The following is an 18,167-nucleotide window of genomic DNA, read 5'->3' as shown; positions in this document are numbered from 1 at the left end:
TGAAGATTATATGTAAAGTATGCATTCATAAAAGATAGCCAGTAATTGAGGATAATTGAATTACGGAGTTATATTGTGAAACAGGCTTTTATTACTCCCAAATTGGTATTACTCCTTCCCCCCCCACACAAAATTATGCATGTGGTACATTTAAATATTATGATAATCAACTTATACATATGTATGCAAACATAATATTCAAAAATAATTATTGTTTTTTAGTAGAGAATGTACCTCTGAGCCAATCTTAAAATGATGACTACTATAATATTTGAAGATGTAGAGTACATATTATGTTCATATATATTTACGACCATCATTAATATATTCGCTTAGTTGTATAAAAGGCAAAGATGTACACAGGTATCCTACTATAATAATATTAAATTGTATCACATTACGATAGTGTTGTCACGATACCAATATTTTCGCATGAAGACTTATAAATAAGCAAGCGTGTTTTTATGATATTTTTTTTGGCAAGTACGGGTTCTAGATATCAGTTTAGTATATAACCGTTTTCAGGGGCGTCCGCAGGATTAATCTTGGGGGGAAGGCTGTGTTTTTTAAAACTTTTTTCCCAAAATCACCCCCTACAGACGGCCCTGGCTTTAAATATTTCAGTAACCCGGAACCGCTTACTGGCTGACCGAACCACATTTCATGGGGAGAATTATCTTTTGGGTAAATAACATATCAAATACATATTTTAAAATATTTAAGATATTTAAATAACAAATTAATACATAATGATATCATCTCCCCAACTTCAATAGTTCCTAAGGTTTGTTTCGCCAGCTTTCAATTTTCTTTATTTGGCTCCCATGATTGTGCTGACCATTGATCTACTGAGTTCCAAATATAACTTCATAGGAAACAATATACCACTTCTATTAAGTACAGAGTTGTTCATTTGTTGGAGAGAATAAGGTATGAAAAACTACCAGTTAATGTCGTACCTTTCATCTTTCTCTTATTGAAGAAGGGGTTGAGCTATAAAATGACAATTTATCATAATAGTGAGTAGTTCAACTATTAAGAATTTGTAAAATAAAATGAATGCCTTTGTTACTCGATATAACCAATTTTTTTATAAAAGGAATAATAGTCTGGTCACCAAAACCCTGCCTTGTCAGTGTTCACTGAGTCTTTCAATATTGCATTTTTGAGTTCTGGACCTTCTACTCATTCGTTATAGAATCGTATTCTTTCGTCTTCAAGGGAGCCTCCGCATCTGTAAAATCCATGCTCAGTTTATTAATTTAGTATCTAATTTGTTTACCTGATAAATTAATACATAGAAATCATTGTACAATATTGAATGGTACACACAATACTAATGATGTAGGGGGGGACTTAGGTTTTCATCTAATATCAGAAAGATGGCTCATAAATCCATCGACATCGACTAAGATTGTATCTACCCAATTGCAAGAAAAGATTACTTATGACAAGTTTATTGATATCCATAAATAAGTAATAACAAAATAATTGATCTAATCTTACAATCCTTAATATATGTATGAAAAAGTCGTTGAAATGAGACGTGATGAAAAAAAAAAGAAAACAAAAAAAAACAACAGTCGAATTAAATGCATGTTAATATTGTCATGTGATCATACATGTTATAAATGTTGATTTGTGAACCTAAAATGATATCTTGTTAAGCTGTGAAACAGGATATGTGTATCCCTACACACTGCTAAATAAAGCCATGTCCAAAAATGAGGAAGAATTACTAAAAGTTAAAGGTCTACTACTAATTGTATGGGAACTGAGGGATATTAATTATTGGCTTGCGACCTTTGAATTGGTTGGGCACCCCAGCAAACTTTGCAACAATTTTGGTTTTTTTTCCCTCTCTTATTTTAAGGAAAGGTTGAGAGATGGAATAAAGATGACTATGAATGATTCTTATTCTTTTATAATGATTTATCCGTGAAGTTGCTGTTTTAGGTTTACAAGACACAAGGTAAATTATCTTATTTAACTACTAGTACATATATGATTGTGGTTGGATAAGAAGATGCTCCCATCTTTGTGGCCTTCCCAAATAGTACTCAGCCTTTTTCTCTGCAAAATAATTCTTCACGAGACACGTTTTGTTTTTGACTCAGTTACTCCCTGTTGGGTTGACTTAGACTCGCCAAAATTTAACACAACAAGGCTGTATATGTCTGATTGTTTGAATCTGTTTAAAGGTTACACTCAATTTTGTTTATTTTCACAAAAACACTCATATCAACTCACTCAAACGACTGTTACATAACAACTGCGGGTCCAATATGCCTGAAACTTTGGTGATTAACTGCCCACAGATGCTAGATAGATGTGACTAGCTTTTATTTACTACTGCTATCACCTTATCGTTAAGGTAGTAAACTTTTCAGACCACCCTCCTTTGCAGTGGTCCATAGACCCAAGCAGCCATTCTCCCCACTTTTTAGAGTAAGTGTTATATTTACATAGATAAGTATAGATTGCTTAATGATTGATAACTGTTTGATGTACTAGAATATACACTGAGGGATTATATTCAGTCAAAACCTAACATATTAAATTTTAAACAGTAAGAGGAAGTAGAATTTTTGTGAGTAATTTCAAATTATTCTGCGCTATCATTTTCTTGTAAAATAAACTTTGCTTTGAGCTTCGATTTTTCACATTTGATAACGTTTTCAGTCATAATTATCGTTTAAAATAATATTGAGTTTTGTCACGTTACCAGCGCTATCCATTTGAAAAAAAATCGTGCCGGGTATTCAAGAGTCCCTATATTTGTCACAATTATATATTATTACATATTTTAACCTTTCCTTCGAAAAAAAGGAAAGGCCAAATGCAAACATTGTTTTTTTCATATTAGAGTTACCTCAAAAAATTTTAAATTACTTGATTCATTTTTCCTCTGTTATATTTTCAAATCAATTGATTTAAAATTTTTAAATATTGTTGTGATATTTGTAGAGTTGAAATTTATATGGCTATGTACACATATTGTGTGTAAGTTTTTTTTGTTGCATTTCACTACAACAATATCTTTGTTGTTTTTTCTTGACAATGATCAACAATGTGGTCAAATTATAAAGTATTAAATAGATACATGCTCCAACAATAGATTGAAATGTTGTATTCTTTCAAAGAAAATACACATATTATAATCTTTTAACAATATATCTACTATAACAATCTATTCGTTTGTATAAATTAATATTCAATGCCCATAGTAAAATACAATTTTGCATTTAGGAAACACACATTGATTTACATTTATTTGGGCTTTATGTTTTAATTTATGATCTTTACTAATTGCCATTATTTTGACAAACTTCACGATTATACCAATTAATGTTTCATATGTATTGGATTTATGTTGACATGTAGCAACAACACATTTATTTGTTATTTTATTACTTATTATTAGACTTAGATTCGTAAGCAATCGTTCAAAGAATTACTTATTTTGCACTTTTAGTTTGTGAAGATTGCTCATTTTTCTAAACTGGTATAAGATAAACACAGAAAATAAAGGTTCTAGTTGGATTACACAACAGCTTTAAATGATTTAGATTGCTATGATGATACTTTGTAAATTACCTTACCGGTTCTGAAGAATCTAAGAGAAATAGAATTAGAGTTATCAGGATCTTTTTCGTCAACAATGAAACATTCATATTATAACTATTAGTCTTTATAAGTATTTCCTGAATATTTTCTCAATGAATTTGACCATTTTCAATGTGATTTCCCTCTCCCTCCTTAGCCCAAGCAACGCCGGGTAATCCTTTGCTAGTATATATATATATGATTAAATCAGGGGTATGATTACATTACGAATATGTGAGGGCCAGTTCCCGATAATAGCTTCTTAAAGAAAGGATAAATTTGGCACAAAATTGACTATTGAATAATCCCCTTTGAATCTTGACACAAATGCAAAATACTTTGGCGCCAAATTGCGAAATCCTGGTCTTCCAATTATTCAAAAGGTTGGACGTATAATAGTTCATTTTTATAATAAGAAAACGAACTTGTTGGACCAATGACACATAATAGAAATACAAGGTTATACCATAACGCCTGTACGACTGATGTTTGACTTCCACCACGCTTTTTAATGTTGATGTAATAGTGTATAAGTGGTTGCGTGTTTTATTTAGATCTGAATTTCTTAACCAGAAGTCGGTAAGCTACATCTAGTTGAAAATTCTAGCATGCCCGATTACATAATGGGCTAACCTTGTATTTTTATTAACCTGGGAATATATATATTTTTAAATCCTTATAATTTAATAAGAAATGTTTTATGTACTCTTATGTGGCAACAAAAATATTTACAAGTCATGTACTTATAAGGATTATGATAGATATATAGAGGATTATTCTTGCAATTCTAATCCACTTTTTACACAAGATGTCGTGTTACCTATTTATGCGTAGTAAATGCAGTCTTGATTGAATACTACCTTTTTCGATGTTATGACGTTGATTCATTGACCTGGAATAAAGATAGTAAAGTATCTATATTTTCCCAAATCCGGGTTGGCTTGGACCTATGAAGTAAAAATTTGAGTAAGTTTTGGGTACTCCAACTTTTGTTTCCAGATCCGAAACCAAAATTAGACGGAAAATTGTCTCCAATTTTATGGGCATTTTATTCAAAGTTCGGACCATAATAAAATCTGGATGACGGTTACATATTTGTTGATTGCTCATTCTGAAACAATAAATAACTCAATTTTGTTACAAGTAGAACATAATTATTAATATAATAACATTAGAAACATCCATCCAACCTCTCATCCAAAAAAGAAACAGAAAAAGTAGCAAAATCAGTTAGTAGTCCCGACTATGGAATGATTACTCAATAATAACAGTTTACAACTTAATAAGACTTACTTCGAATCGAACTAATCAATATTAAGAACACTGATTATTAAAAAAGAATAAGAAAAATCGATCCTTGATATCGGTCCTTAAAACTGTTATTTATTCGGGATTTCAGTACTAGAACTCAAAAAAAAAAAATATATATATATAGTTGAATGACGTCATTAAGAACCAACCTATATATTTTTAAGGACTAAAATGAACCGGAAAGAGACTGAACTGGATGGTACTACAGTCTTCTGTCCTAAATAAGGATTGACACAATAGAAATTGTCAGTGATTTCATGAAAATGCGGAGTAGCACTAATGATTTTGTAGAAAGTTCCTTCTATAAAAGCCTGTTTGTTCATTGATGCCTTATAACTCCTGACAATGGTGGATACTATTTTATTACATTTATAACATATACTTATTTGATTTACAAATTGAAATTATATAAATATACTTACAACTGTTTAAAATATGATTATAATGATATAGGTAGAAAATCATTCCTATCAAATGAGTTGTTATGTTTTTGTAGGGTGTATAAGGTGAGAGTTGTGTTATGATATATAAATTGATAAAAAAACATTTATTATTATTTTTTTGTTTAGAAGAAGAGATAATAAATTTCTTTGTCAAGTTATAAATTATTAATTAGACCACAGACTTTAAGTACCTATAATTATTAGATAAAACACATAAATTTGAAAAAGTAGAGAAATTCCTATAAAGATAATTTATTACCAGAGTAGAATTTCTTTAATATTATGATAACGTTAATGATGAAAAGTTACTTATTTACCTATATTAATATTTGTTTCAGGTAAAGTGGAGGAGCGATTCCCTATCTAATAAGCCAAAACCCATCAATTCAAGGGTAAGATAAATTATAAATAATATTTATATTGTATATTTAGTGAAAACTAATTTTGTATTCTATTTAAATCATCAAGTTCAGATCCAATATTTTTCCACAAGCAATTATTTAAAATCAAATAACCAAAACGTAGTTTTTGTCCAAGATATTAATTTCCTATTTTCCGGTCAAAAAATAGTAATTTTAAACAATAATATTATTTCAAAGAAGTCATTTTTATGCACAAAACCACTGCACTGGTTCAATCAGGAAGGATAAATTTTTAATTAGATGTAATCAAATAATAAAGTCTATGACTTATCTTGTGTTGGTCCTAATTTCTTGGGTCCAGTCCTGTCTATGGGCGGTCCTAAAGATTGTGTCTTAAAAACAAAGGAATGATAATAATTAATAACAAGGGCCTCCGTGGGGGTGAGCTTGAAGGTCTGTAGCCCCCCTCCCAATCTAGAAATTTTAAATAAATCATTAATAAAGACCCTCCCCCAAAAAAAAAAAAGAGAGATGTTTCAAGGAGAAAAAAATTATGATTAATTTGATTAAAAAAAAGGTAATTAGGGGAAGAAGAAAAAATTGAATGTTTCTTTTTGAAAAAAGGTGTCTTCGGTTAAATTACGCTGTGGAAAAAAAAAAAAAAAAGAAAATCGAGTTTTCCTTATTTCTAAAGAAATACAATGTGGGGCTGGACTGAAAAATACAAAAGTCTAGCAACAGTGGTTTTTCAAAAATTTCCTTTCCCTTTTGACAGTTGCGGTTGAGAGTAGATAAAAAAACTACTCGTGTGACAAAACTATAACTATAACTAGACAGAGATTTGAAGATAAATAATTAATATTTAACGGACGGTATTTATCAAACTCCAATGCATATCGCATATCTTACTAATGAAAGCCTCATTAACATCTATCGGGGGCTTTGTTAACCCCCAGAGACTGAAACATCTTTAAGTATCTTTGCTCCACCTAATATGCACTTTTGAATTTATCATATACTACTGTATACAACTCTTTTTACAGTTTTTTTTTCTTCATTTTTTGTTATGGTACTTCATTAGTTTCTGAGTTATTAACAAAAATAGGATTTACTATTGAGCTTTCAAAGAATGGTCTTGAAGTGTTCTTATTATATATCTACCCCAACAATGAATATGTAAAAATGAAGATGGAAAAGAATATGTTTTATTTTGTACAGTGCATATTGTCTTACTTGGTAATATATTTTTTTCGTCTATAAATAATTTATCCTCTATACTCTAGGTATTTTACATAGTATTATCATTTGTAACAATAAGGGGCGTCCGGAGGATTATATTTGGGGTTGGAGCTACAGCCCCTCCACCCACACATACAGACGCCCCTAACTATAAAATTATATATTACTAAAATATCCATTTTAATATTAGAGTGGTAAAACATCCCAGAAAAGTACTCTGTGAATTTGAAGACATGACGGGATATGAGTTATTTTAATACTATAAAATTATTACCTCATCAAAACCAAATAGTTCCATATTTATCATTATTGTTGATATTTTGAATGAAGTATAAATAGTTTAAATTAAGAGTGGATTTTGCTTTTTAATGTTCGTGTTTTTAATAGATTTTACAGGTGCAGGCCAGTGCTGCTCACAATTATTGATTTTTAATAAACCAACACAGGGAAACATATTGTTCTTACATATAAAATCACTTTTATTTGTAGAGGTTGCGAGAGTATGAAAAAGATTGTTCCGTTGAACCAAAGATCTCTTCTCAATATTAACTATTTATTCGATTCAAGTTTAGAAATTTAAAAAAAATGTATTTGGATAAACTTGGATAAAATATCTTGAATCATACTAATACTCTATTAACATTTCTGAGTTCTACAAACATGGTATATGTTTATAATATATATAATTATACAATATACCATTCTTTAAATAAATAAACCAAGGTTACTTTTTCGGTTTAGGATTATTGCTAAATCTCACTTTGATGAGAAAAAATTATATAAATGGTATGATGCAACTCAAATTTATTGATGATCCAACATGAAATCAAATGCAAACCTCATTTCGTTAAAATATATTTAGGTATTTTATACATTTTATGCTCAATTAACTTCAATGCCCTTGAGGTTTGTTTTATTTTGTTTGTCTTTCTGAATATTTTCCTTCGATTTCTTATATTTTTCAACAGAAAAGCAAAGCTAGACATTTATAATACAAAATAACAGGAATCCATTTATATTCGATGTAATTTTTTCTTTTTATAATTCTTCAAAGCATTGACAGAGATCCATTTGTGTTTTTCAGTTTCTCCTGGAGTGCCGATTATAAATAAATCTTTTGAGTGAGCTATTAGCTAAATGAACCGTACTCATATATTTTTTAACAATGAAAAAACTTTTCCACAACGACAAATCTTCAATAGATGATTTTTGCAAATAGTTTGTTGTTATAACCATCTTAAATGACCCATGAAATATAAAATATCTAATTAATTTTATGTAATACAAGATGTTAAGGACTATTTAATGACATACTTTATACAGATATAAAAGATGTAACTGATAAAAAATAAATCATTTGAAGAATTCTATTTCCCACTTTGTTACTTCGATCTATCATCTAATCTTTTTTTTACAAAGGCATTTCTATTCTTTGATGTGATTGATATCTTAGTTACAACAAACAAACAACATCAAATTTTACACATGATTTACTCGCTTGCTAGGTGCTTAGAGAAAACTCAATCATGCTTAAATTATTGTCAATAAAACGCATTACGCCATCAGTTCCATGAATAAAAAAAAATGCAATCATTTGAAATTACCTTTTGGTTTGGAAACTTCATGATTTTCAGATAAAAGTAATATATGTTTTGTCGAAAAATACATTGTTGTCATTAATATTCGGGGTAATGAAATACAACCCAAATTTTAATACATTTTAAAATTTAAAAACTTATAGTTAGTATTGGATTATAAAAATACAAAAAATAGCTTCTATGAAAATAATTCTTATTTCAAGTAATCATTTATTTAACTTCCTATGATATTTATTTAATTGATTTTATAATAGCTCTTTACAAATTAGTTCAAACAATGTATGTTCATTTCTATAATTTATTTGTATCATAATTATTTTCTCAATCAAATTATTTATTTCATTAATTAATTAATACATGCCAAATTATTTTTTAACAAGTACAAATGTACCAATATATAATGTATATTTATTTGGCGGGCGAGGTTTTCATATATGTGAAACATTAATCAACACTTATGTCCATGGTAAATCCATCATGCCAAAAAATAATGCCCATGCGTAGTTTTTGTTGTTGAGAGATTTGTAAAGGAGAAAAACCCGCTCTTCATTTCTATACTTACCTTCATCAAGGGTAAGACAAAAGTAGATATTAAAGATCATTTCAAGGATCTTTAATAAGTAATGTGATGCATATTCATATAATTTATACACTGTGATAAACTATAGTGATGTGTAACTGATATTTTGAACTACGTAAAAAAAAAAGGTTTGTAATGCCATGAAGAACATGACAAACATTGTTACATCCGTCAAGTATAGGGTAAGATAACAAAAAATTGTTTAAAAACGTCTTCTACATAGAATTTTTGAACCACGGTTCAACTTTTTTCTTACCTAATTCTTTTATTCATAAATAGCTTTATAATATTATTGTAACTGTAATTAACATTGAGCATACTGAAACGACTAAAGTATGTACATATTGGAACCAAATTGATATGATTTTTTTTTGCCCATAACAATTATTGGGACGGGAAAAACTGATTACCCATTAATAAGCAATTTTTTTTTTTTAAATTAAACCATCATGATGTATCGTATAAGACATTGCTATTTTGTATGCTGATCCTCGTGATGTATTTTTTTATTGTATGTTTTAAAAATATATAGTACATTTTAAATAATCATATTTGTGATCTGATAAATTTTATCAAAACACTATTTAAAAAATATTTGATAATTACGCAAATGTCATCTTATTACAGTATTTGGGATTTGACATTGATACTCCTCCATTGTTTCGAGCGTATGAATCAAACATCTATCCAGGCGCTGAACCAATACGACGACGCAGAATGAGCGCCGAAGATAAGTCAGAAACATTGAGTATTGTGTCGAGCAATCGATCCACAATCAATATTTCCTCAGACTCTACAGAAAGAATGGAAACTCCACCTATTGCAACTTCTCCACCTGTAACAGTTACAACAAATGGAATCGAAAATAAGGGCTTTATTGAGGACGAAAAGAAAAATGTTGAATTTGAAGCAGTGAATCTTGAACTAGTTGACCTTAACAAATCATCATCCCCCCTCTCTGAACCAAGAGTTTATGCTCCACCTCCACAAACTCAACCTACTGTTACGCAAAAGTTTTCTGATTATTATGTTTCTGTGAATGAACATAAGAAGGGATTAAGGTATGCTTATTACTTTAAATAAGACTCTCTTTCAAGGAACTAAATTATGTGAAACTATTACGTTTGTGTGGGGTGCAAATGTGATTTTTAAATTGTGTCTACGAGTAGAGAGGCGGGAGCTAGCGCCGGTTTTACCATTTGCAGAGCCCCAATTGATTTCAAACTTCTTTTGTAAATAATATTGAATCTTCTTTTTTTTTAATTAAAAAGTAAATGGAACCACTTTTTCCAGTTGTACCCGATGTCCCCATAATACCTGCTTTGAAGAGGATTATACTAAAATATGTGGGGCATGCCCTAGTTCTTAATACCAACCGTGTTTTTGAGTATTTCTTGTTGTAATTAATTAAGGACCTTTCTTTAATTTTCAGAGGTGAAAAATTATATGTGACAAAAGACAGTCGACGAGGTCGCGGATGTAAGCGCTACTGTTGTGCTCTTTTAGTCCTTCTTGTCATTGCAGCAACTGTAACAATAGCGAGTCTTGTAGGCAGTAAGTTCAATAATACAGTTTCATCAATCACAATTATTAATTGATATTTTTGTTTCATAGCTGGAATAATTGATACTCAACCAAAATTCAAAGGTGAAATAAATAAGTCAGGCCGGTCTAGGGACTTGCCACCCACAAATGATTCACTAATATCCGAACCCAGACCAGTTATTGATAATGATTTTGGAGATGTTAATATTGAGGCTAACGAAATACTACCAAGGGATGCAGTACCAAATGTTCTTGAGGGACAAATGGCTATCAAGAATGTAGCATGGGACGATAGACTAAGCAATTCATCAAATCCTTTTTTTAAAGATATGGCTCAAAAAGTTGAAAAAACTTTATATCCTATCTTTGTATCACCTATGAAAGAAGAAAGAGCAGATTTTTTCATCACTGTCAAGGAATTTGAACGGAAAGATGGAGTTACTCCTCACTATCGTGTTGGATGGGAACTGAAAGATAACTCATTTTCTGATGGACTAGAACTTATCACCAAGGACGAAATATCTGAAATGATGATGAAGCATCTTAAATCAAATAATGGAAGATTAAATAATGTATTTGATGTACCAATGGAGTCTATTAGAGTTAAAAGTAAGACTTGAATATATTTGGGGGTTTCTAATAGTTTAATATCAACCATTTTTGTAGGAGTTGCTGACGATAAATGTGATATAATGCAATGCCAATCATTTTGTTCATATGATTATCCATCAAATGACTTTAAATGCGGATGCTCACAAAGCTTTATGCTTGCTGAAGATGGCAGAACTTGTATTGAAGGTAAAAGTAATGTAACTGTAAATTTTATGTTGCGTAATTAAAAATAATACTTACAGATTCAACAGATCCTACCTCTAACGTGAACTTACTTACCGCATTTGGCCTTCCCAGTGATGCAGAAAATGATCAACAAGGTTCATTTGAAGTAGATACGACTGTTTCAACATTAGAGACTACTAAAGATGAAACCGTTTCAAGATTAGAGACTACTGAAGATGAATCCGTTTCTCAAAAGTCAAATATAGATATAGAAAGTGATGATTATGCAAAGGTACCCAGATTTTTGAATACATCTGTTGACCATGATAATGGTCATGGTGATCATTCAGCATTTGAAGATGAACATCACCAATTAGATGATGAATGGGGAAATACAGAATTTCCAATTTTAGATTCTTTTGGAGAAATGGTCACAATCAATGATAGTGATTTGAAAAACACGAGTGATCACAACAATCATGAAAACTCTCAATATGACAAAAATGGTAGCTTACAATCTCATTTAGAAAAAGGTGCGCATGGTAAGGAACACAATGGAGAAATTATTCATCATAACCAAGAGCATGAACATGGAAATATTGATCAAACATGGCAATCAACACAGTCAAATACTGAAGGAAATTCTGGTGTTGTAGATCAGGGACTTGAATCGTTGGAAGAAAATTGGAATATAACTTCCGGAGCAGAACCTAATAACCTAATAAATCATAATCTACATGATCCTGCATTAGATAAATTAAATACGAATGGCCAGAATAATCAAGGTAATGAGCAGCATGAAAATGGTTTTGATCCCGTCTTTCACGGATCAAATGCAAATGAACAGAATAATCCCGTCAATGAGCACCATAGCGATGGAGTTGATCATTCTTTACTTGTAGCGAATACTAATGGCCAGAAAAATAAAGAAAATGAAGAGCATAGCATTGGCATTGATCACACTTTAAATGTATCGAATACTAATGCCAAGAATAATGAAGACAAGGAGGAACATAAGGATGGATTTGATCCCACTTTACAAGGATCAACTTCTAATGGCCAAAATACTACAGGCGATGAACAACATGAAAATGTTTTTGAACCCACATTACTCGGATCAAATGATAATGGTCTGAATAATCAAGGCAATGAGCAACCTAGCGATGGCGTTCAACCCATTTTACAAGTATCAAATACTAATACCCAGAATAACGAAGACAATGAGGGGCATAAGAATGGTTTTGAGCCTGCTTTACAAGGATCCGATTCTAATATCCAGAATACTCAAGGCGATGAACAACATGGAAATGTATTTGAGCCCACCTTAGATGGATCAAATGCTAATGATCAGAATAATCATGGAGATGAGCAACATATTAATGGTGTTGATCACAATTTGCATTCTTCAAATTCTAACGTTGATAATATTCAAGGTCATGATGGACATAATAATGGTGTTGATCCTTCCTTAAACGGTTCAAATTCTAATGTTCAGGGCAATGTAGGTAATGAAAATGGTTTTGAACCCGCTTTAAACGGTTCAAATTCTAATGATCAGAATAACCAAGTCCTTGATAAACAAGTTTCTGTTTCATTTAGCTCTGAAAATGAATCATCAAAAGAAAATCAGAATGAGAACAATAATAGTGTAAGTCTCTCACAAAATACAGACGACTTCGAGCAATCACGGATTTCATCCGATGAAAATACTGGACATTTAGAAAAGGAACATGAGCATGATGAAGTTCCTAAATTTTCCTTTTCGTCTAGAATGAACGATTCGAAAGAAGAAGAGAGTGATCAAAAATCTCATCATGTATCAGGAGTTAATCATAATAAAAAACATAGAAATGATCACGCTGAAGGGTTATCATCTAATGAAGGGGGTAATTTGGGTATTAATGGAAGCTATGAAGAAAGTGCTGATGCGGAGTCAAATAACAATTCAAATGAATTCAATCTCAATACGGAGGAATCAAACACCTATCCTGATGATAAAGAAGGAATTAATCAATTATCAGGATCTTCACAAAGTTTAGAAGATGATGTTAATAGTGAACAAAATATTGAATCCTCTAGCTCTGAGCCAGAAGATAACCTGGAGGACCAAATAAATAACCTCAATAACTTAAAAAAGTCTTCAAACATAAATGGTAAAAGTACTATATTAAAGGAAGGAAATGATAAAGTAAATGTGGTTTCATCTAACCCTGAGACCAACTCAAATAAAGATGACCGTGAACATCCTACAACATCAGAGAATGACTCAAATTCCAAAGAACAAATTGACACGCTTGTTACTGCAGGTACAGTTGATAATCTTAACAAAAAAAGTAATACAGCTGATAATTCTGGAGAATCATCTGATACGAATGAGGAAACGGATGAAGCAAATATTCAAATTTTGGGACTTGCATCACCATTAGGAAAGGATTTAGATGAGAAGGAGAAAAATGGAAAAGAATTTATACAAAAACAAAATGAAACCAACATTAATATTGTTGAGAAAGAAGATTCAAGAAAAATTACCATCTTAGAAAAGTCAGAAGATGAAATCGCTCATGAAGATCCAAAAAAAGTAGAACATGGAAGCATTCATCATATCTCTGAAAAGACAGAAAATGTAAATATTCACCAAGGCTCAGAAAAAAAACCAAATGAAAAACAGAGTATAACTTTTGTTCATAGTGCTGGAAATGACCAATCAGTCACAGACAGCTCACCTTTTGAAAATAATCAATCGACAAAGGAATCTTCAATCGAAGGCCATTATCATGGTGATGTTTTTCACGCAGGATTTCATGAAGATGATTCATTTGTCGACTCTGACTCAAGAGATCATCAATTTCAAAGTAGCACTACTGACGAGTCGAATAGAGAAGATAAAGTTATAACAGAAATCTTCGATTCGGAAAACAGTGGACTCAATGATAATGGAGAATCAAATTCATCAATAGACAATGATAATGGAGAATCAAATTCATCAATAGATGATAAGATATCTTCTCCCACCTTACAAACATTGAATGTAGAAGATGATGCTACAACTTCCAAAACTAGTAGCCTAAACTCTACACCCGCTAAAAGAAATTCCACTTTGGAAGGTATTGATAGCAAAAATGTTGATACTAAAGAAGTATTAAGTGATGGAATCACTACGCAATCCACTTCCTTTATTACTGATTATAGTGAAACACAAGATGTTTCGCCTACTGAAACGAACGTGAATGAACAAACAACAGAATTCGCTTTTGAAAATAAAATCAATGAAGGTATTGGAGTGACAGTCAGTCCTAATTCGAAAAATGACAAAGTTTTTGAAAAGAAGAATGTAAATGAGCCTGAAAATCCCAATGCAAGAACAATTTTAGAAAGCAAAGATAATCTTGGCAGAGAAGCTCTAGATAATAAATCCCAAAGAAATTTAGATCATGGTATTAGCCAAAGTGATTTTGTAGAAGATGAAGGAGATAAAGGTCCAAATATAAAATTCAATACAAGCGATCAAAATATTCACACACAACAATCAATGGATTCAGATATTATAAATACCTTTGAAGGGCATAATGAAAAGGGTGATATAATCCGAAAAGACGAATATGGTTCTTTAGAAACTGATCAGTCTACAGAAAAAATAAGAGATTATATTTTTAATGATATTCTTCATAAATTTGCTAGTGGTGTTACAAATATTAATATTCAACCTGAAACGAAATATAATGACAAAAATAAATCTAACGAGAATAAATTAGATAATTCTAAGAATATCTCCCAAATTAATGAACATATTGAAACCATTATTGACGGTACGAGTGGAAGTACAAATGAACATACTACTACTGCGAATCCAAGGAACTTTGATGCATCCGACATTGTCAACAAAGTTGGGGATATTGTGATAAAATCTGATAATGATAAAAAAGAAACAAAATTCAGAATTTCTGGCTCACTTGGAAACGAAAATAGTTTACCCAACAATGAGACCTTTAACTCTAAAGCAGATATTTCTCAAGAAAATATAAATAGCTCTAATGTCTTCCATGTGAAAGATCAAAACATATTTACCAATGGTTCTCAGTTAGATCTTGAATTAATTCAAAAAATTATCTTAAGAAACGTCTTATATAACAGCCAAACAAATCCTTTCCATCAAGATTCCCAACCTTATCAATTTGGTCTTCAATATCCAAACGGAACTGAAGCTGTTTTTAATTTCAATGGAACTATATTAGATTCTTCCTTAATTCCTACTTTCATCCTCGGTAACACTACTCATGAGAATATTAAGGAAAATATTGCCATTCTTCCTAATGGACAACCAATTCCAAACCACCAACAACAATTCCAGAGTGCCTCAGACGAAATAGCAGATGAGAAGGAAGTGCCTTCTAGTTCTCCAGGATCCAATCAAGTTATTTTTGGTGGGTTTCAACTTCCTAAAGGTACTCCAGTAAATGCTACAAGTGACTTGTCTACATCATTTTTAAGTGAATTCAATCCTCAAATTGAGTTAAATTCTAAAAATGATGAAACATCAAATCCAAATACATCTGATAACCCTAATCAAGTTATTTTCGGAGGTTTTCACTTACCAAATGGTACAAAAATTGATTTAACAAGCAATATCCCTAATTAACAACAGCATAATTTGGAAGGATTTTTCATAAATAACGGGAGTTATCAACCGAACTTGAGTGAAATTATGAATACCAGTGACATTTCTCAACTACTACTAAATTCTGCCAGCAATGGAAATAGTTCTTTAATCGGATACAATTTTCCAGATGAAAAAGATGTAACCAAACTTGTTTTAAAACAACTATTAAATAATTCTAATGTAACCGATGAAGCCAATAATAAAACAGGGATTGAAAATATTTTGTTTCAGAATATATTTAATTCAATTAAAGAAAATCTTAATAGCAAAGAATCTTCTCTACAAAACTTAGATGATTTTTTTAATGGAAGTATAAGTGATTCTACAATTTTAAATAACTTCAGAAACAATAGTGACCTTGCTCAAATCTTGCTCCAGACAGCTTTACATCCTAACAATGGTACTGGAGATGGCTCGCCATTTGGAATTAATTTCCCAAATCAAACTGACATTACCAAACTAGTTCTTCAACAACTATTCAACAAATCAAATGGAACCGTTGGAGCCATTAATGGAACAGGGATTGAAAATACTTTGGTTCAAAGTGTCTTGGATTCAAAAGTTGGAAACAACCACAGAAATGCATCCTTTAATCTAAATTTCTTGTCATCAAATGCAACCAATGTTCAAAAGTTGATTCTTTCGAATTTATTTCAAAATAATGGTGCTCATAATTTGACATCTGTTTTTTCTACTCCAAGTGAAGAAGATGTACAAAAAGCTCTCTTAAATAAAATTTTACAACAGAATAAAAATAATTCTTCCACTGGATTTCCAACACAGAATGGAAATGAGATACAACAGGAAATACTAAGTAGTATTTGATCTCCTGATGGAAACAAGAGTCTTCCATTTAGCTTTTTAAACTCTAATGAAACTAACGTTAAGAAATTAATTCTTCTAAATCTTCTACCTTCATCAGATTCTGAACGGGATCAAGAACTGAATGTCTTTAAAGAAATTGTATTGGGTCAGGATGATACAACAACTGAAAAAGATATGGGAAACATAACTGAAATTTTGAAGAAAAACCCTGTCGATTTTAAAAGTTTATCTGGAGCAGACTTTTCATCGCATATTCTAGGAAGAATGCAAAAAAGCTCAAGAAAAATAAATTATATCTTTGGGGAGGGCTGTAAGGACCCTCAAAATGAATTCCAGTGTATTGGGCATGGTGATTGTCTTCCAAAACAGTTGAGATGTAATGGTATTTATGACTGCAGGGACGGATCTGATGAGCTTTTATGTGACAAAGAAGGTGAGTTTAAGTTAAAAATTTTAGTATTAATATTATATCATATAAAAATAAATCTAATGTCGAATGTTATTCTGCATTTAGGGTTTGAAAAAGAAACATGTCAAGAGTTGCAATGTCCTAATAGTCAATGTATTCCTTCTGATCGGAAATGCGATGGAAAAATAGATTGCCCTGAATCTTATGATGAATTAGACTGTCATTCAACTAGTTTAAATTGTACAGAGAATGAATTTTATTGTGTAAAAGATGCACGGTGTATTGCATCAAGTTTCCGATGTGATGGTACTTCAGATTGTGTAAGAGAGGATGAAGATGAACGAAATTGTAATTGTGACTTAGAATCACAATTTAAATGTATAATTGGAGGAGGTTGTATAGATTTTGAAAAATTTGTGATGGAGTTGAAGATTGTCCAGATTTATTTGACAAGTTTAACTGTTTGAAAGCCACAACAAATGGAGAAATACAAATTTAGGTATGTTTTTACTCTGATAGTTTTTACTTCATTTTTAAACAAAATGTTATCGATTTTAGGAACAATAATGATACTTGGTCAACCATTTGTTTTAATAAAGACTCATCTCTCGAATTTGCAAAAGCTTCTTGTCAGCAATTAGGATACGCTTCTGGTAAATTTGAAAGTACTACCTTAGAAAATAAAGAATCATCTAACTACAAGGGTTTCAGCTCCAATGTATCTCTAACCGATATTAAAAAAATTGATGCAAAGATCTTAGATGACATACCAGTCTGTGACAGCAATCCCAAGACAATTTGTGAGGAATTTGGAA

The 18,167-nt window shown here is 31.0% G+C and overlaps 2 protein-coding genes across 5 annotated transcripts in view; both read left to right on the top strand.

Annotated features, from left to right (window-relative positions):
* LOC121119065 (uncharacterized) overlaps positions 1 to 16,097 on the top strand; it is a 48,172-nt gene extending 32,075 nt beyond the window's left edge. Inside the window, exons 2-7 of one of the 4 annotated variants that reach the window (XM_071888128.1) lie at positions 5,699 to 5,752; positions 9,767 to 10,200; positions 10,572 to 10,693; positions 10,754 to 11,293; positions 11,351 to 11,482; positions 11,548 to 16,097. In XM_071888128.1, the coding sequence (XP_071744229.1) occupies positions 9,857 to 10,200; positions 10,572 to 10,693; positions 10,754 to 11,293; positions 11,351 to 11,482; positions 11,548 to 16,097 (5,688 nt within the window). In that variant the 5' untranslated portion in view covers positions 5,699 to 5,752; positions 9,767 to 9,856. Of the gene's footprint in view, positions 1 to 5,698; positions 5,753 to 9,068; positions 9,322 to 9,766; positions 10,201 to 10,571; positions 10,694 to 10,753; positions 11,294 to 11,350; positions 11,483 to 11,538 lie in introns of those variants that run through there. The other 3 variants (XM_071888127.1, XM_071888126.1, XM_040713685.2) reach the window with 3 other exon arrangements.
* LOC121117277 (uncharacterized) lies at positions 15,156 to 17,851 on the top strand. Its single transcript, XM_040711655.2, has 2 exons — positions 15,156 to 17,376; positions 17,458 to 17,851. The coding sequence occupies exons 1-2, from the start codon at positions 17,118 to 17,120 to the stop codon at positions 17,817 to 17,819; spliced, it is 621 nt and encodes a 206-aa protein (XP_040567589.1). The 5' UTR covers positions 15,156 to 17,117; the 3' UTR covers positions 17,820 to 17,851.
* The last annotated feature ends 316 nt before the right edge of the window (positions 17,852 to 18,167 follow it).

Source organism: Lepeophtheirus salmonis, chromosome 5 (assembly GCF_016086655.4).
Source record: "Lepeophtheirus salmonis chromosome 5, UVic_Lsal_1.4, whole genome shotgun sequence".
Classification (NCBI taxonomy): Eukaryota; Metazoa; Arthropoda; class Copepoda; order Siphonostomatoida; family Caligidae; genus Lepeophtheirus; species Lepeophtheirus salmonis.
Note: the sequence above shows the minus strand (reverse complement) of the source record. Positions and strands in the feature narration are given on the sequence as shown.